The sequence below is a fragment of the Canis aureus genome, chromosome 16 (genome assembly GCF_053574225.1).
Source record: "Canis aureus isolate CA01 chromosome 16, VMU_Caureus_v.1.0, whole genome shotgun sequence".
NCBI lineage: Eukaryota > Metazoa > Chordata > Mammalia > Carnivora > Canidae > Canis > Canis aureus.
Window position 1 is genome coordinate 16,325,314 of NC_135626.1, and position 20,484 is coordinate 16,345,797.

Here is a 20,484-nt window from a genome sequence, read left to right on the forward strand (position 1 = left end):
GTGGCTAGGTAGCAGTCTTAACTTTCAGGGCCATGAAATCATTGTGTTGTTACTGGTGTAAGCATCCCTCTCTTTGGAACTATGACTCCCCTCAGCCAGGAGAGCAGAAAATTTGGCAAACAACAAGCAAAATTTTTGCTAGTGGGCAACTAGGGGTAGTAATTAGTGGTGCCACACACCATTTCTTCCCCTTGATTCCCAGACCCATGAATTTATTGGATACTAGTTCAGGGCATACACAGCCTTCTAGAGAATCTTCCTCCACCCTGTGAGGTACTGCCAACTATCCATGTCCAGATGAAGTATCTATTCTAGTAACAATAAAACATTGCCCCTTCCATGATGGAAACAATCCAAAGGAACCAACCTGCCACCAGGTAGCTGATTGATTGCCATGGTGTCATACTGGAGGCTTGGTGTTGGTCTCTGCTGCTTGAAGATCTGGCACTCAGCAGTGGCTACAACCAATTCAGCTTTGGTGAGTAGAAGTTCATGTTGTTGAGCGCACATAACCTCAATCCCTGCCCCCGTGGTCACTTTGCTCATGAACTCATTGGGCAATGGCTGAAGTAATTGTGGAAAGAGGCCTAACTATCCACAGAATGGGTCATCCTATCCACTTGATTATTCAAATCTTCCTCCGGGGGCAGCCCGGGTAGCTCAGCGGTTTAGCGCCGCCTTCAGCCCAGGGCGTGAACCTGGAATCCTGGAATCCTGGAATCCTGGGATCGAGTCCCACATTGGGCTCCCTGCATGGAGCCTGCTTCTTTCTCTGCTTGTGTCTCTGTCTCTCTGTGTGTCTCTCATGAATAAATAAACAAAATCATTAAAAAAAAAAAAAAGAAATAGTAATAGGTTGCTTCAGGAAGGAAATTGAAGGACTAGAAATAGATGTGAGAAAAATATGGAAAGTATTTTAGCCCAAGAATAAAATACTTTTTGGATTTTCAAATAAGAGTTTATTCAAAAGATAAGATACTATAAGTAGAGAAAAAATATTAAAGTACATCAGGACAAAAAAAATAAAGTACATCTGGACATCTCTGAATGAAAGAAAAAAATAAGGTGTCCTACCAAAAAATTCAAGTTCCATTATAAAAAAGCCTGTTACTACAAAATGAACATTTAAATTATAAAAGTCTTCCAAGTCCACTTAGTTTAAAAAATAATTGATTCAGGGGCAGCCCCGGTGGCTCAGCGGTTTAGCGCTGCCTTCAGCCAAGGGTGTGATCCTGGAGACCCAGGATCGAGTCTCACATCAGGCTCCCTGCATGGAGACTGCTTCTCCCTCTGCCTGTCTCTCTCTCTCTCTCTCTCTCTCTCTCATGAATAAATAAATATTAAAAAAAATAATTAATTCAATAAATCTTATATTTATTTATTTTTTAAAAAGATTTTTATTTATCTATTCATGAGAGACACAGAGAGAGAGGCAGAGGGAGAAGCAGTCTCCCAGTGAGGAGCCCAATGTGGAACTCAATCTGATGAGGGACTCGATCCGGGAACTCTGGGATCACACCGTGAGCCAAAGGCAGATGCTCAACCACTGAGCCACCCAGGCATCCTGATTCAACAAATTTTAAATCAAGATAGATTCAAACAAAAAGTGCATTCCATTTAATTGAGAGTTCCCTGTAAAAGATTTTTTCTGTAGATTAATGTTGTATTACAGATCTTATATGTGTTTTATCTGTTCCTTTTTTAAAAAGATTTATTTCTTTTTTGGGGGGGTGCGGGCACTAATCTGGTGGGAGAAACAGAGGGAGAGTATCTCAAGCAGACTCCCTGCTGAGCTCAGAGCCCCACATGGGCTTGATCCCACGACCCCTGAGATCAAGACCTGAGCCCAAGCCAAGAGTCGGTTGCTTAACTGACTGAGCCATCCACACACCCCATTATCTGCTCCTTTTTAAAAAGTTGGTCTTTTCTGCAGATCCACTGATAAGGTAAATTCCTAGACAGAGAGTTGAGTGGAGATGTGTTGAGGGTCATGATGAGGGACAGGAAAGCAGGGCATCGTCCTCATTGGTTATAATCAGAAATATGGTGCTTATCTCGCTGGCACCAACTTCACAGGTAACTTTGGGAAGTCATCATTACTGTTTTTATTGTTCACATCATCCCTCAGCAGAGCAGAAAGAGCCTCTAGTCCCGAAGCCTCCTAACACTTTTCTGAGTTGGAAGTGTGAGGGGCTGGAAAAACATTATGCATATTTCCATTGTCTCCAATACTTCTCAGATCAAACCAGGATCACAACTTGGCATCACTGTGACCCTATTGCAGACACAGCCAAAGTGGATGATTCATTAACCGAGTCTGAAGTAGGTCCTAACAATCCACCAGACTGCCAGACTGTTTGCCAAGTCTCCAATCACTTTTTGTAAGCAAAGCCAAAGCAACAGCCCAAGAGATAGTAAGCAAATCTGGATTATTGGGTATGGATAAGGAAGTAAAAGCTCCAAACAATTATGCCATGGGAGAAATCTGCTCCAGAACGTTAAGACCACCCACCAGAATCAAGCTACAGTCTAAAGATCTGTCACTAGAAACAGCACAGGATAGCTTTGCTCTCACCATGGCTTTCTTAAGTAAGAGGCAAAAAGGAATTAAGAAATCCTAATAATAAATATTTTCTAACCATTGTCCTTGACTGAGGACAGGGCACAAGTAAAAGAAATGACACACAGTCAAAAAGTCCGAGCTCAGGGACGCCTGCGTGGCTCAGTGGTTGAGCATCTGCCTTTGGCCCAGGGTGTGATCCTGGAGACCTGGGATCGAGTCCCGCATCGGGCTCCCTGCATGGAGCCTGCTTCTCCCTCTCCCTCTGCCTGTGTCTCTGCCTCTCTCTCTGTGTGTCTATGAATAAATAAATAAAATATTAAAAAAAAAACCCAGGTTGAGGAGCACCTCAGTGGCTCAGTTGGTTAACTTCATCTACTTTCAGCACAGCTCATGATCTCAGGACCCTGGGATCAACCCTGCATTGGGGTCCCTGCTCAGTGGGAAGTCTGCTTCTCCCTCTCCCTCTGCCTGCAGCTCCCCCTGCTTGTACTCTCTCTCTGTCAAAGAAACAAAATCTTTTAAAAAAATCTTTTAATTTAAAAATTAAAAACTAAAACCAGGTTGGTCTCAGCATCCTGCGTCCTGGACCTGCTTCCAATCTGACAAACTCTTCTTGTCCATATGAGGTCCTCGTGCCTGAGGACCTGGCTCAGGTCCATTTGATGCCTGGCTCTTATTCTGCTGTCTGATCAGAAGCCTCCTGCCAATGATCCTCGAAGAAAATCGTGCTCCTGAGTGACAGGTGATTAGCTGTGAGGATGTTATGACAGAAAAATATAGAACTCCGCTTGCCCTGCCTGTGCCATGGCCCCAGCCAAGCATCACACCTGCTGTGCCTCTCCGAGAAAAGCTTTCTCAACCCGGAGGATCTCCAGGTTTCTCCCTCAGCCAGGAAAAAGGCATCAGGACCCAAGACCATGCAGGAGCCTCAGCCTCCTCTCACCGCCCCTGATGAAAATCATCTTGTGCATCCTTCTGAACTGAATAGCCACTGTTTCCTTGGGGGAGCTTTTCATCTTCTTTTGACCTACATCCTCTGAGGGTCCCTAGTACAGGTAGCCAGGTGTCTGCTATAGCAATACCTCCAGGCCAAAATCAAGAAGAGTGCCTGGGCAACATTTTGTCCATATAAGGAAGCCCAAATGATATCAAACATGGTGTTCCATTCACAGAAATGAGAACCCCTCTGTCTCTTTTTTTATTATTATTAGTAATCTCTACACCCAACATGGGCTCAAACTCAGGACCCTGAGATCAGAAGTCACATGCTTTACAGACTGAGCCAACCAGGTGCCCCAGAACCCCTCTCTTTCTAATTATCAGTCAGGAACATTCACCATTTCCCAGGGCTTTCCTACATATTTCTAGCAGTTCATGTCTCACCTTTTTGCCCTATTGCCCCCCAACTGGTTTCCTCAGAAAGGGGAAGGTGTTCCCAGTTCCCACAGCTTGCTTGTAGTAAGTGGTAGGCTGGTAATGTTGAACAATAACAACAAAAAGCCCCAACTTACAGCATGTACTGATTCCTATGGTGTAAATATTCCCATCATGGCCAACTTCCAGCTACCAACATGAAGTCACTGATCGCAAACTTGAGAAGACAGGCCAGCAGGACACCATTACGTGGCATTTCTATCAAACAGATATGATCGATAGCCTCAAGAGCATAAATAGGAACGTTGGTTTGCAGGCTCCCCCGGGGCTTCCGGGCTGTGATCTGAAACTGGCCCACATGCAGAGGGCAGGGAGAGACAGGAGGAGGAGACAAATCACTCCAGGTGGGTAGGGGGCAAGTTTAATAAGCAAGGGAATGAGGCTTGTCTTGGGGAGCTACGAGACAGTAGCTCTCCACACCCACTCACCACATCTGAAAAGTTGATATAGAGGCCTTACCTGGGTCCAGTCACATCTACTGGGTGCAGATGTTCTCAGCACCACCTCACTAACCCAAGGTTGTGCGTGAGGAGGGCCTGCAGAACTCACATTCCAGAGACAGGGGAGGGGCTGAGGCTCCTCTGAGTGCCTGGATCCCATTCACAGGGCAGCAGCAGTCATGCATCCTCCATGTCCTTCCCCAACAAATATATTTAGGAGGTGAGGAGCTTTGAGTATATACATATATTACCTTTATTTTTTAAAAAGATTTTATTTATTTGTGTGTGTGAGAGAGAGAGAGAAGGCATGAGCAGGGGTAGGGGCAGTGGGAGAGGGAGAAGCAGATTCCCTATTGAGCTGGGAGCCCAATGTAGAGCTCAATCCTAGGACCCTGAGATCATGACCTGAGCTGAAGGCAGACGCTTAACTGACTGAGCCATCCAGGTGTCCCATATTTTTAATAGAATTTAATTGTAAATGTATATAATTTAAAATAATGGTCATGCTTAATAACCAGTTTAAAAAATTCCTATGAGAGGCAGCTCTTGTGAATAAGTAGGAGCTCGCCCCAGGACCCCATTGCTGATAACAGATTCTTCCTGAAATCCCTGGCTGGGGTGAAAGGGACAAGTAAGGCACAACATTTTTTTTTTTTTAAGATTTTTTATTTATTTATTCATGATAGTCACGGAGAGAGAGAGAGAGGCAGAGACACAGGCAGAGGGAGAAGCAGGTTCCATGCAGGGAGCCCGACGTGGGACTCAATCCCAGGTCTCCAGGATCACACCCTGGGCCAAAGGTGGTGGTAAACCACTGAGCCACCGGGGCTGCCCCTCTAAAAAAAATTTTCTCTAAGTAATTTCTATCCTTCCCCCCGATGTGTGGCTCGAACTCACAATCCCTAGATCAAGAGTCACGTGCTCTATTGACTGAGCCAGCCAGGCTCCCCACCCCATTATACTTCTAATAAGTCCCTCTCTTTTTGTGGGAGCTGGCCAGGGTTGGTTTCTGTTGCTTACAATGAAGATAATATTTACTCTGTAGCTTAGAAAATTCTGGTCAGAGATCAAAGGAGGTTTCTTCCTTTTTTGCTAGGCCAGAGGTTAATTAGTTGGCTCCTTTTTTGCCTGTTATCTTGAAGTTTTAAAACCTCAAGAGATGGGCAGCCCTGCTGGCTCAGCGGTTTAGCGCCGCCTTCAGCTCAGGGTGTGGTCCTAGAGACCTGGGATCGAGCCCCATGTGGAGCCTGCTTATCCCTCTGCCTGTGTCTCCATCTCTGTCTCTCATGAATAAATAAAATATATAAAAAAAAAAAAACCTCAAGAGATAAGGATCAGTAGAGGAAGTTTTTCAGAAGTCCCAGTTTTCTGCTCTCAGTAATAAAGCAGTGATTATTTATTAACAGTCAAATTAGCTACACTGCTTTTTCAGCCCTCCTCTAGAAAGGTTTATTTTGTTCTTTTTTTTGCTTCAAAAGTCTGAACAGTAGAGAACTTATCCTGCCTCTCTTAGAGCGATGGACAGAGGGAGCTTCCTCATGGGACACAACTTAACCACTACTTCCAAGAAGTTGGGTGACTTAACTTCCTTTTGAAAATCCAAATGAGTACATAGAAACTGCTTCCAATATAAATTATTTTCTTTCCTTTTTTTTTTTAAGATTTTATTTCTTTATTCATGAGAGACACACAAGAGAGAAGCAGAGACATAGGCCGAGGGAGAAGCAGGCTTCCTGCGGGGAGCCTGATATGGGACTCAATCCTGGAATCTGGGATCATGCCCTGAGCCGAAGGCAGAAGCTCAACCACTGAGCCACTCAGGCTCCCTAAATGATTTTCTTTTTCTTTTTCTTTTTTTTTTTTAAGATTTTATTTATTTATTCATGAGACACACACACACACACACACACACACACACACACAGGCAGAGACATAGGCAGAGGGAGAAGCAGGCTCCATGCGGGGAGCCTGACGTGGAACCCAATCCTGGGACTCCAGGATTACGCCCTGGGCCGAAGGCAGGTGCTAAACTGCTGAGCCACCTGGGCTGCCCCTTAAATGATTTTCAATCACAACTTTATTTGAGATGCTGAAAGGTATTAGTATATACATTAAATATCATCAAGTAACAAGCTAGCAAAGTATCTTTGGATTTGGAGAAAAATGTATGAACTTTTCAAAACACTTTGTGGTTTTTTTATCCTTTGCTTTCTTGTAACTTGAATGGATATTCTCTTTAGAAAGAAAAGGCCAAACCAGGTGAAAGAATGTTTGTGGGACACTGGTGACAATTTACCAAGCCCGTCCCTTCAAAGATGAAGGAAGGACTGCATATGGCAAATGATCGAGGATCTTGGCTTGTAAGTACATGTTTGTTCCAATGGGCTACTGGCATGCCCAAGGTGCCTCTCAAATTTTGAACAGTTACCTTACATCCCAAGGTTTACAATGATCCAGGGGGTATATCTTTCTTCTAGACAATTCAAGTTTACTAGCCAAAGCTTCTGAAAAGAAATCTAGAGGGATCCCTGGGTGGCGCAGCGGTTTAGCGCCTGCCTTTGGCCCAGGGCGCGATCCTGGGGACCCGGGATCGAGTCCCACGTCGGGCTCCCAGTGCATGGAGCCTGCTTCTCCCTCTGCCTATGTCTCTGCCTCTCTCTCTCTCTCTCTCTCTCTGACTATCATAAATAAATAAAAATTAAAAAAAAAAGAAATCTAGAGGACCAACAAGAGTGGGCAACTTTAACCCTGAATCCTCAGCCCAGAAAAACTGGATGCTATTTGCCTCACTTGCTGCTGATCTAAGAGATGCTGTATAGGCATCTCAGAGGAAGTAGGGCTGTCCAGGAAGGACTTTTGGGGAGAGACAAGTAGTATGGCCATATACCCAGGTAGGGGCAGTCTCTGTCCAAATGTGGTGCCTGACCCACCATTCTTTCCTAGCCAGGAACTCTAGCCAAGCAGGTGTGCAGGGCTTCAGGTGGCCCCATGTTAAAACCAACACCCTGCCTTATGCCACCATATGTGACAGGCAGTGCAAGGATTGTACCAACTCTTAATTCCTAAATCTCCTTGGATTTCCCCTCTAACCCACAGTTCTCACATGAAGACAAAGCCATCCTGGTGATGCTGGGGGATAGTGCCACCTTCTCAGGCTACTTCAGCTCCCGCTCCAGCCCAGCTACCGCCACTTCTTAGTGTCTTCTCCTTCCATGAACTTTTCAGATACCACATTTCCATCCTTAGCTTCCAGTTACCCTATGGTTGTGGAGGGCATGGACGAAGGCCCTTTATTTTATTTATTTTTTTTAAGATTTATTTTATATATTTTAGAGACAGAGAGTGAGTGCATGCATGGGGAGGGGGGTAGAGCCAGAGGGAGAGAGAATCTCAAGCAGACTGTACTGAGAACAGAGCCTGACTCAACCTCACAGCCCTGAGATCATGACTTGAGCTGAAACCAAGAGTTGGATGCTTAACCAACTGCACCACCTGGTGGCCCCAAGGACCCTTAAATACAGTCAGTTGTCCAGCACCCACTGTCCACAGTGAATCAGTTGGCTAATGAGAATATCTATGTGGCCATACCTCCTGCTGGTGACAGGACTATTCAGTCGACTCTGTTACCAAAGTCACATACAATTCAAATCCACGTGGACACAGCACACTTCTCCACTTGGACCTCCTCATTCTATCCCACTCATGCTCTTTCTTTTACTTCCAGGCTCCAGTGACATGCTGAGTGAACTACAGGCCAGCTAAGGGCTCCTGGACACCTGGGATGAGATATGATCAGACCCTCCTCCTGTTGAGCATCTACGAGCTGGCATCCTTCAAGTGAGAGGCCTCCCCTCAGACTGTTCTGACTCTATCACCTTCCCTGTGAAACTAATTCCTTTTTTTTCTCACGTTTTAAAACTTTATTTGCATATTAAAAAATTGTGCATTCCAACAATTAAACTCATTTGAACTCATTTGGCACCTGATTAAACTGCATTTTAACAGCCTGCAAGATACCTTGGGCCAGCTTGGTTTTTTACTCTAGATCTCAGTGTCCTCCCACCCAGCTTCTTCCTTCACCAACATGCAAGTTCTTTTCCTTCCCTGCCAGCCAGCCAGACAGGCAGATGGGAAAGGCAGGCGCCTTCGTTGTCAGTAGTTCTCCATTCTTTGATGTGAAAAGGAGCAGCACAGTCATTTAAACTTGATCCAACCGCTTTGCATCTTACAAAGTTAAACAGCTAAAAGAAGTAAAATAAGAAGGCAATGCTTGTGGAATGTACAGTGCATATTGGCGGCGCACGCCTCATTACGATTCGCCTGCTTGCTTCTCCTGTTCAATCGTTTCTTTCGAAGGCAGTGGATTTTTCTCTTGCGTTTCGGTCTTCTTCAATTTCGACTTATCGAATTTCTCAATCTCAGCCATATGGGTTTGTCAGACATGGTTGCAGAGGAAGCGGAGCGAGGCGCACGAGCGAGCTGGATAGAGAGGGATCCGGTCTGCGCTGTGGTCGCTGGCGAATAACTAATTCCTCTTTAACTGGGCACCCGGGTGGCTCAGTGGTTTAGCACCTGCCTTTGGCTCAGGTCATGGTCCCTGGGTCCTGGGGTTGAGTCCTGCATCGGGCTTCCCGTGGGGAGCCTGCTTCTTCCTCTGCCTATGTCTCTGCCTCTTTCTCTGTGTCTCTCGTGAATAAATAGAAATTTTTTTTTTTTTAATTTTCCTCTTTAACTGTTCCCTGTTCTCTCTGGCCCACTGAGATGCTTCCCTGTTGCCTTGTGATCGGGACAGACAATGTGACGTGGGGAACCAAACTGTAACACGAGGCTGCTGGATTCCCAATGATGCCAGGGCCAGATAGAGTCCCCAGACTATTGGCAGAGGTTCAGCCCTGGGAAACAGACAGGGGAAACCACTTTTCACTTTCAGAATATGCTTGGAGAGGTTCAAGTTTTCCATCAGAAAACTACCTATGGAAGGAAATTGGGTGAGTGGAGAGAGATACCAGATCAGTGTCTGTAATTGTTCTCTCTCCATCTATGATCCAGGCCAAGGGTGTTCCATAAAAGGCTCCCTCATTCATGTACCTTGGCCACATGGAATTTCTTCACATGCTGACCTGGACCTCACCTGAACTCTAATGAAGACCCTTCATTTGGGGATTGATTATTACTCTCTAAGTAGTTCCATGGGTTAATTATTTAGACCATTCCTTGTTTTCCAAGGCCACCTTACCTGGGACTTGCCAAGGGTGGGTGGGGGGTGGCTGTCCCAGGTTCTCTCAGATCCAACTGTAGCTCTGAAGATCTTGGCATGGGGCGTCTGAGTGGCTCAGTTGATTAAGCATCTGCCTTTGGCTCAGGTCATGATTCCAGGGTCCTGGGATCGAGCCCCTTATCAGGCTCTCTGCTCAGTGGGGAGCCTGCTTCTTCTTCTCCCTCTGCCTCTTGCTCTGCTACTTTTGCTCTCTATTAAATGAATAAACAAAATCTGAAAAAAGAAAAAAAGACTTCAGCATAAATCAGAGCTCTGGGCCCTTCATTCATCTGGAAGGAAAGGGTGGTTGCGAGGGCATGTTGAGTTAGAGGTGCTTATGGGAAGTGTCTGGTTCCTGTGTTTATGAGAAGGGTCTAAGCTGAAGATGAAGATTTGAGAGTCTTTTTTTTTTTTTTTTTTTTTTTTTTAGATTTGAGAGTCATTAATGCAATTTGAGGTGGAGTAGAAGCCACGAAGATGAGTTGCTCAGGTAGAATGAGCTGCGGAGGAAGACGGTAAAGGATGAAGCCCTGAGAGGACCAACAAGAAAAGGCCACGCAGAGGTGCGTGCAAAGGAGATGGAGCATCTGGAGAGGCTGTAGCAGAACTAGGAAAGAGGGGCTCCACTAAAAATATGAAGAAACTTCAGACAAGAAGGGAGACAACAGTGTCAAATGCAGTACAGAAGTCTAGTAAAATCAGGCCTGAATTAGATTCAACAACTAGGGGACTCCTGGTGGCTCAGTCGTTTAAGTTTCTGCCTTCGGCTCAGGTCATGATCCCAGGGTCCTGAGATCGAGCCCTGCATTGGACTCCTTGCTCAGCAAGGAGTCTGCTTCTCCCTCTCTCTCTGCCTCTGTATTCTCGCGCGCTCTCTCTCTCAAGTAAATAAATAAATCTTAAAATAAGAGATTCAACAACTGGGAAATCCCTGGGGACCCTCAGACCAGCCCACTCAATGGCTTGGTGGGAACAGAATCAGGGTGAAGCATGAGGTAGGAAAAGACATTAGGGTTCAAAGCCAAGGGTCGAGAAAGAATTCTTGAAATGTCTTTGGTGCAAAAAGGTGATTTTATGAAAGCACGGGGACAGGACCTGTGGGCAGAAAGAGCTGCTCTGGGGTCATGAGGAGCGGCCTGTTCATATACTTTAAGTTGGGAGGGCTTAGAGACACCTTAAGTCTCTAAGGAATTTTGGAAGCAGGGTTTCCAGGACCTTGATGGGGTAGCTATTGTTGGGAAAAGGCCATTTACTACTGTCTGATACAGTAATGTCATGGGCCCCTTCAGATGAATATTGTTAGGTCATATGCTTGGGGGATGATCTCCAACATGTATCTTGGGGGGTTAGAGATAAAGAAAATTTCTAAAGGAATTTCTATATGTTAAAGTAGACTTACAGGATCCTAAGATTCCCTTCTGCCCTTAACAAAGTATCAACATGGAGGCATTGAGTCCCTAGAGGAATGTCACTCTGCCTGTTTCAAGGTCTTGTCACTGGGCTGTAGGGAGTAAGAAAATTTAGCAATTTTTCTTCTGCCTTTGTTTTCCACATCAAAGCATATGCTGTGCTGGGATGCACTGAGAACTTCGGGTACCAAAGAAATATCTCTGCCCACCTCAACTGGCTATGCTCACCACCTGTTTCCATTAAGGTTTCTCTTAGCTAAAACACTCAAATACATTGCTAGTCTGGACCAATGCAATAGTGTGGAATCTATTTTAGTAACATAAAAACTAGTGCAAAAGTTTTTCTGGATTCATGCATAGTACTACCTTACAGTTTACCTTCAGGTTCTGAGTCTGCAAGCTGGTGAGCACTTTAATTGGTTTCACATAATCTAAACCTGGCTTTCCAGGGCAATGCTAGTCCCACATCACCAATTCCACCGACAACAATAACTGGCTGGAGCGTGGGTAGGGGCCCCGGCCTTGCCCTCTCCACCTCCTTTTCTTACACTCAGCTAGCTTCGCTCATTAGTTCACTCATTTGTTGGGCCCCTTCTCTCTCCGCAAGGGTTTAATTGTCAAATAAAACATATATTGCATACACTTATACCAGGCTTTTACGTTTATTCACAAAGCACTTTCCACCATTTACCTCTCACCACCCCTGCGAGGAAGGAGTAGGCTGGAAGGGCAGCGGCGCGGTGCGTGCGCCCCCTGGCGAGGCTCCGGCGCGCTGCAGCCTCGCGGGGGCGCTCCTCCGCCCCCTCCCCGCAGTCGGGAGCTCCAGACGAGGCCCCGAGGCGCGCGCCCGCGCAGAGCCTCCTGGGAGATGCCTGGCCTACAGATCGCGGTACCCCCCCGCGCTGCCGCCCTGACGAAGAGGGCGCTTTCTGGTGACTCTGAATCTTGTTCATTAGGGCCGTTTGGATGCTGCACAAGCCTGATTCGGTATTGACAAGGGGCTTTTGGGGAACATGGTATCTCTTTCGCCGGAGGCACGAACGGACTTCGCTGGCGTCGTTTCTTGCACTTGCTCGTTGTGGCGAATCTGCCGTTGCGTCACGGGTGCTAGGCGCGCCCTAACGTGAAGCTTGCGGAATCTGCTGTGGGAAGAAGAACGCCAGGGTTTCTCGGGCATCTGCGGTCATGGCGACTACCCCCAGTGCGGGGGCCTCCGCGCCGGAGGCAGCGGGTTCCGCCGAAGCCCCGCTGCAGTACAGCCTTCTTCTGCAGTACCTGGTGGGCGACAAGCGTCAGCCCCGGCTGCTGGAGCCCAGTAGTCTGGGCGGGATCCCGAGCCCGATCAAGAGTGAGGAACAGAAGATGATCGAGAAGGCGATGGAAAGCTGCGCCTTCAAGGCGGCGCTGGCCTGCGTGGGAGGTGAGGCAAGACTAGGGGGCCCGGTGGGAGGCTGAGGGCTTGCACGGCAGCGGGGTCCTCTGCCAAGAAGACCACGCGCCTGGGAGGCGAGGAGCCTGTGGACCTCGCTCCTGACTGCACCCCTGCCTGGATCCGTGAGCTCGGGTGACCCCTCTCTAGGCCCTGAGGTTCTTTTTCGCCCCTGGAAATTGGGTCAGAGAATCGGTACCATATGGGTTGGGGCCTAAAGGTTATAAAATGCCTGCCTTCATTCGTTGGTTCGCTTTTAAATAAGCATTCTTTATTTTTTTTTTTTTAAGATTTTATTTATTTATTCATGAGAGACACAGAGAAAGAGGCAGAGGGAGAAGCAGGCTCCATGCAGGGAGGCCGATGTGGGACTCGGTCCCGGAACTCTGGGATCATGCCCTGAGCTAAAGGCAGACGCTCAACTGCTAAGCCACCCAGGAGTCCCTAAATAAGCATTCTTTCAACGAGTTGTTAAAAGTAACCGTCACGTGCTCAGGGGTGGAGGGACAGGGTTAGAGACCAGAGCCAGGTTCTCATGAAGCTCACATTTTAATATATATATATATATATATAGAAACAAGAATGTTGGGAAGGAGCCAGGCAGGAAAGTGGAACATGGGGGAGCAGCAACTGCCAAGGTCCGGTAGGAGCTGGCTTCCTGTTTGAAAAACAAAGGACAGGGGTACCTCTGTGGTTCAGCAGGTTAAGCATCTGCCATCAGGTCGGGTCATGACTCCAGGGACCTGGGATCCACCCCGCCTTGGGGCTCCCTGCTCAGCGGGGAGTCTGCTCTCTCCCTCTCCCTCTCCCTCGGCCCTTCCCCCAGCTACTGCTCTCTCCCTAGCTCGCTCTCAAATAAATAAATAAAATCTTAAAAAGAAAAAGAAAACAAAGGCCAGTGTGGACAGTGTGATTAGATGGTGGGAAACAAGGGGGAAAGACTCCCCCCCACACACACACACTTTTTTTTTTTTTTTAGACCTTTTGAAAAAGGATTTGAGAGTGTATGGTGTCCCTCCTGTAAAGAGGTTGGCACATTTGCAGATGAGTTGAAATCTCATGAGAATGAAAGACAAGAAACAAATACAGTGGGAGTGCAGGTATGTAGTAGAAAGAGAGCAGTATTTTTATGGTTTGGGGAAGGCTACAAGAGGTGAGACTGCAGCTGTATCTTGAAGGATTGAGAGAATGGGGGTAAAGAGGAGGAGAAATGCCCTTTCAAGTTGGAGGTGGAGTTGGGGCTTTGGGCTTTTTTGTCTTTAGGCATTAGAGCAGTAATTGATGCACATGATGACCCAGCATAGAGTGTGGTGAAGAAAGAAAGTGTGGGTGGGAAGACGGCATAGGGAATTTGCAAAACTGAGGTGCAGTGCAGCCTGGCCTTGGTGTTTGTTCATCATTATGTCCGACCCTACTACATCACTTACATATTTGTTAAAATGATGAATAAGTCTTTGTAATGCTCTAGAGTGGGAGTGATACAGGCCTTAGACTAGGATGATAACTGTGAACATAGGGTTGTAGGGGAAAGCAAAGAACCGGTCAGAAATGCCCTTCAGCTTTGGAGTTGGAGTGCCTGGAAAGAAGGAAGAAAGTCTGGAGGGAAGGTGCCCATGACTTCATTAAACATATTTTGACCTTGGGGTGATGAGAGGACATCTATATAGAAGTGTCTAGCAGGCTCAGAAAGATGGGGACAGCAGTGTATGGTTGCTATTTGGTAGCTTTGTGACCTTAGGAAAGTTACTTAACCTCCCTGAGCCTCAGCCGATTCAGCTGTAGAATGGAAAGGGTAATAGTATCTACCTCACGAGACTATTGTGAAGAATAAAAGGAGCTGTGACTATAAAGCATCAGAGTGATTGGCGCATGGTACTCACTAAATGATAGTTATGAATGTCACCATTGTCAAGGGAGTGATTTGCAAAGTTGAGAGTTGAATGTATGAGTACAGACAGAACAGAAGGTTAAAGATCGAATCTTCAGGAATGTTAGAAAATGAAAAGAGGAAGAAATCAAAGACTGAGAAGAAGATGTCAACAAGATAGTTTATGGCTTGTGTGATGTGCAACCAGATAACTGGAGAGTTTGGTAAGATGGAGTAGGGGCGGTAGGTAGGGGGTGTCCTCTTTGCTGGTATCCAGCCAAATGTGCAATTCGAGTATGACCTCATTACAGTAACCCAGAAAACATGCCAAAGAAGTCTTCATCTGTGTGTCTTTTTAGGATTTGTCTTGGGAGGTGCCTTTGGAGTGTTCACTGCTGGCATTGATACCAATGTGGGCTTTGACCCTAAGGATCCTTACCGTACACCGACAGCAAAAGAAGTTCTGAAAGACATGGGACAGAGAGGAATGTCTTACGCCAAAAATTTTGCCATTGTGGGCGCCATGTTTTCTTGCACCGAGTGTTTGGTAGAATCTGTAAGTGTCTCTGCCTTCTGAGAAAGACTTGTACCATCTTATGACTTCTAAAGAGCGCTATTAATTAGAAAGCAGAGCAGAAATGTCTGATACTTGCTAGATTGAATTTTCATTGAATAGTTCTGAATGTAAACTTTTTGTGCATTTATTGCATTTACTTGGGCTTGCGTTGTTTTTTACGTTTCTTTGTAGGCTAGAATTTGGTTAATGATTTATTTTTTAAATTTTGTAAAATTCTAGTTAACATACAGTGTAATATTAGTTTCAGGCATACAATATAGTGATTTCCACACTTCCTTTTTAAAATTTTTTTTATTTTTTTATTTTTATTTTTTTTCACTTCCTTTTTTTTTTAAAGGTTTTATTTATTTATTCATGAGAGACACACAGAGGCAGAGGGAGAAGCAAGCTCCATGCAGGGAGCCCGATGTGGAACTTGATCCCGATATCCCGGGACTGCGGGATCACATCCTGAGCCAAAGGCAGACGCCCAACTGCTGAGCCATCCAGGTGTCTGATTCCACACTTCCATACAACACCTGGTGCTCATCACAAGTGCGCTCCTTAATCCCTATCACCTATTTCACCCATCCCCCACCCCCTCCCCTTCTGGTCACCATCGGTTTGTTCTCTGTAGTTGAGTTTGTTTCTTGGCTTGCCCTTTTCTCTCTTTTTTTCCCTTTGCCTATTTGTTTTTGTTTCTTAAATTCCACATGAGTGAAATCATATGGTATTTGTTTTTCTCTGACTTATTTTGCTTAGCATAATACTCCCTAGCTCCATCCATGACATTGCAAATGGCAAAATTCTTTTTATAGCTGAGTAATATTCAAGTGTGTGTGTGTGTGTGTGTGTGTGTAAACATCACATCTTTACCCATTTGTCAATAGATGGACACTTGTCCTGTTTTCATAATTTGGCTATTGTAGATAATGCTGCTATAAATATCGGGATGCATGTTTCCCTTTGAAGTAGTATTTGTATTCTTTGGGTAAATACCTAGCAGTCTGCTGGATTGTACAGTAGAGCTTTTTTTTCTTTTAAGATTTTATTTTTAACTACTCTCTATACCCAACGTGGGGCTCGAACTCCTAACCCTGAGCTCAAGAGACACATGCTCCACTGACTGAGCCAGCCAGGCACCCCAAGAGTTCTATTTTTAACTTTCTGAGGAACCTTCATACTGATTTCCAGAGTGGCTGCATCAGTTTGCATTCTCACCAGCAGTGGAAAGGGGTTCCCCTTTCTCCATATCCTCACCCAACACCTGTTGTTTATTGTGTTGATTTTAGCCATTCTGAGAGATGTGAGGCGTTAGCTCATTTAGTTTTGATTTGCATTTCCCTGGTGATGAGTGATATTGAGCATGTTTTCATGTGTCTGTTAGAAGTTGCTTAATCATTTTAATCATGAGACTTATTGGGGAACCAGAGAAGAGATTTTGATTGCTTCTCAAATGGTACACTTGGTTTCAGCACTCTGGTACCACCTGCAGGAAGTATCCATGAACACATTCAAATTTTAGGAACTATACTTTTGAAAGTGAAAAGTATTAGGTTTCCTTTGGGGGAGGGACTAAATTAGCCAGCTAGAAACTGTGTTTTTTTTTTCCCTTAATCATCTTGTCTGGCTTGTTTCTTTGGCTCTAAACTGCACTTTTCCACCCACAGTACCGGGGAAAATCAGATTGGAAGAACAGTGTCATTAGTGGCTGCATCACTGGAGGAGCCATTGGTTTCAGAGGTTAGTAAACAACTCTTGCATGGTTTTCTTTGTGGCCTTGGACAACGTGCTATAGTTGACATTTTCAAACATGTGAGTGTTCCAGGGACAGCCCAAGGCATATGTGGATACTTGATACTCTTCCCTTCTGATAAGTAACACACATTTACTTTTGCATTAACTTAATTTTGGGAACTTCTCTTTTTTTTTTTTTAATTTTGGGAACTTCTAATATCTAAATCAGGGGTTTTCATCTTTGGCACCACTGGCATTTTGGACCAGATATATCTTTTCTGGGAGGAGAGTGGGGCTATTCATGCATTGTAGGATGTTTAGCAGTATCCCTTGCCTCTACCCACTAGAAGCTAGAAGTATCAGTTAGCAGTGACTATTGAAAGTATCTTTTAGACATTGCCAAATTCCCCTAGGGGACAAAATCACCCATGGTAAGAACCACAGAAAGATCTACATTTTAGAAAAAAGATGGGATGCTTGGATGGCTCAGAGTGTGATTCTAGAGTCCTGGGATCGAGTTCTACCTCCAGCTCCCCGCAGGGAGTCTGCTTCTCCCTCTGCCTCTCTCTCTGTGTCTCATGAACAAATAAGTAAAATCTAAAAAACAAAACTGCCCTCACATTGAACACATGAGAACTTCTCCCAGTAGGTAATTCCTGAACTGTGTTGATTTGCAGGATAGTACAGACGTACAGCTAAGTCTCATTCAGCTCCGGAGAGCCCATTTATCCAAAGTCCCTGCTGGACTTTGTCTCAAGCAGTTAAGACATTTTAATACTGTACAACTGTCAGTTTTAATATTATGTATAAGTTACACGGTAGTTGTTTTTGCAGTTGAGGATTCTTAGATTTCTACCCATTGAAAGCCAGATAGAGGTATTCTAGAAATGTCAGGTTATCAATTGTAACAACAAAGAAAACTGTTCTCTGCACTTCTCCCTGTTGGTGTGCCCATCAAGGGGGTGGTGTGGGGTGTCAATGACCCAACTCTCCTCCCAGTGTCCATTGCTGGGCCACTCTCTATCTGCTGTGCCCTGATTTGCCCAAAACAAAAAGCCTGTTTTCTCCTTTTCTGAAAAGCAGGATGATTTGCTATCATTAAAAGCTGCTTCTGCTCCTCTGACAGCCATTTGTGATTTATAGAGTAACTTTTCCTTTGATCTTTCCATCGCTCAGCTTTGTCAGGGACTTTGAGAAGCTCAGCTCCCTCTAGGATTGCTTTGGTCACCTTCCCAGGAATTTATTTCATAAACAAATCCGGGGAACAGGCCATATGCTTTCACTTGGTTCCAAGGGCTGGTTCTCTTAACCAGTTTCCTGCCTGCGAGGAGCTATTTCATGAAACTGGAAATCGAAATCGTAATTTTTTGGAATGAGAAAAGCTGGATGTACAGCTAGATAAAGCACACAGGAGTAGATTGTGGACACTGCTTCGTAGAAGTCTGACAGATCTGATGGGTTGGTTGAAGGAGAATATTGACACCAGTGTCTCTGCATCTACGGCGAGGCACACTTCTGAATGTAGTCTGACTCGGTGTCTGTCACCACAAGTAATGTCACTTCTCTTTGCTTTACAGCTGGCTTAAAGGCCGGGGTCATTGGTTGTGGAGGTTTTGCTGCTTTCTCTGCTGCAATTGATTATTACCTACGGTGAGAGTTACTGCCTCCAGGGAAGGACACTGCCACCCCAGGATCAGAGCTGCCCTGTGGAGGGCAGTTGCTTCAGAGACCACACACCTTTGCTTTCCCTCATGTGGTTAGCGTCACGAGGGAGCCACCTGACTGCCACCTTGAGGAGCCACGTTCTCGGCTCCTGGATTCCAGCCACACTTTGGGGGTGTGGAATGTGCCATACCAGCCCTTCTCAGGCAGATCAGGAATGTATTGACTTGTAGGAACTCAGCTCCCCAAAGGTTCAGCCCCGACCACAGCTGGCATTCTGGCCATTCGGTGCGGTGGGACCAGAGGTGACTGGACACAGATCCAGGAAGCTTGTCTACTTTGGATGTCCCTGTAGTCGGTCATCTCACGTGGCAGGGCAGAGTACATTTATACCTTCTGACCCATTGTTATTTCGTTTAGTGTTCTTTGTTAAAAAATATTATATTACAATTTAAAAGGTTGGTTAAGTTTTTGGCAGGAGGGAACAGCGACAGAGTCTTCGGAGCTGCCTTTGGAGCCAGAGTCGTCATGTCCCCTCCTCCCTTTCACTTCCCATTACGAACAATAAAGGCCGTTCATGCTATAAAATCAATGAATAAATAACAGGTTGGTTTATTTTTATTTTCATATTCCATGATTCCCAAAAATGGTGCCAGGTGTCCCAGAGATTGGACATCCAGAGGGAGAGTGAGAAAGCTCTTGAGAATAGAATGTTCGATTCTCAGGGTTTGTAGAATAGTGTTAATGGAGATTGTTACCTCAGCCGGGGCCTACTGTCCAAGAAGCCTAGCCTAGCCATGTCCTAAGATACATGGACATTCCATGCATAATCCTTGGCCTCTTCTAAAAACCTTCCTGTGTGCTGGCCGATGGGAATGCCTATGGTCTGAGCCACATTGGTTTTATGGTCTGACCACTGGACTAGACCCAGCTCAAGGACACGACGTATGAAGACTCCTGCTAAGGTCCTCCTGATGACTCAAATCAGCAGCTGCTGGGGAAGATCAGTGTTGAGGGGCTGTTCACCACTACCCTTGTTCTCAGGTATCAGGCTTTTTCGTTTATGTGTGTGTGTGTGTTTAACATAGTTTTTTATTTGACCTAGTAGTAGCCTTTTTTTGACAATAGCAGCTCAGCTTGATTATGTGCCCTGGGGCAAAAAAAAAAGGCTCTTATGGTTAGGATCTGCCACGAGTGCTTCTTTACTCTGGTCCTTTGGTAATACATGAAGGTAATGAGCTCAGGCTTTCCCATTTGGGGGCAGGAAGGTAGGCTTGGTGGGGCCGTGAAACTCCAGCCACTTTCAGCCAGCAGTAATGTCTTGTTTTCTACTGTACACAAACGCCTTCACCTTTTTTGGCTTTCTTACCCCCCTTTTCTGCTGTCTTCTAACTTACCTCCTTCTAACCAGAATTCAGACTTGGCTGAGAGGTCCTGATGTCCTGTGGTGTGTGTGTGTGAGAGTGAGTGATAATGTCAAATTCAGCTTGGTAACACCTTTCTCTGGCCATACCCATTTTCTTTGCAGTGAATGTGAGTTAATGCATAGAGTTTACGTCCTTCTATGATGAATTCTAAATAATATTGAGCCCAGTCTCACAGGTATGAGGCTTCACTGCTCCTAGGCCGGCTGGAGTATCCTCAAAGGTCTGGGAACAAAGGAGTGTTTCCTATACTGTCCCTAAATAAGTCACCTATAAGCACTTTGAGAGCAAGAGCAGACGCTCCTACCTGGCAGCTGTCAAAGTACTAGGATGCCTGGCATTTTCTACCAGGCAGTCTAACAAGGAGGGTCAAATACCCTGAATGAATACAAGAAACGCTGCCTTTATGACTCCCTTGAAGCAGATGAGCCCTGGGGCTGTCAGTAGCCATCATTTCAATAAGCCAAGCATTGTCCACATTGACTATTCAGTCAAGAAAGGAGATGAATAGTTTCCTGTTTTAGATGGCTAAGGAGTCAGTATGAGCTCACAAACCAAACACCAATTTTCAGAGACATCTGTTCCTGATCTCCAGAATAAACATTGTGTTCACTGGCTTAGGCTGGTGGGAACCTATATTAACCCTGCTGGCTCTCCTAAAGGGAGGCTGGGCCCCCTAGGGGATCCAGCCTCTCCAACAATCAGA

General features: G+C 45.6%; 1 protein-coding gene and 1 pseudogene across 1 annotated transcript; one reads left to right on the forward strand and one right to left on the reverse strand.

The window, feature by feature from the left end:
- Positions 1-8,432: 8,432 nt before the first annotated feature.
- Positions 8,433-8,895, reverse strand: LOC144285262 (thymosin beta-4-like; annotated as a pseudogene).
- A 3,076-nt stretch (positions 8,896-11,971) lies between these two features.
- TIMM22 (translocase of inner mitochondrial membrane 22) lies at positions 11,972-18,946 on the forward strand. Its single transcript, XM_077851845.1, has 4 exons — positions 11,972-12,523; positions 14,759-14,955; positions 16,626-16,698; positions 18,270-18,946. Exons 1-4 carry the CDS (start codon positions 12,289-12,291, stop codon positions 18,344-18,346), a joined length of 582 nt encoding a protein of 193 aa, XP_077707971.1. The 5' UTR covers positions 11,972-12,288; the 3' UTR covers positions 18,347-18,946.
- Positions 18,947-20,484: the final 1,538 nt, after the last annotated feature.

Coding starts and splice junctions, on each gene's coding strand:
- TIMM22 (XM_077851845.1), top strand. CDS start 12,289: ATGGCGACTACCCCCAGTGCGGGGGCCTCCGCGCCGGAGGCAGCGGGT. Junction 14,956..16,625: donor CCGAGTGTTTGGTAGAATCT/GTAAGTGTCTCT, acceptor TTCCACCCACAG/TACCGGGGAAAATCAGATTG. Junction 16,699..18,269: donor AGGAGCCATTGGTTTCAGAG/GTTAGTAAACAA, acceptor TTTGCTTTACAG/CTGGCTTAAAGGCCGGGGTC.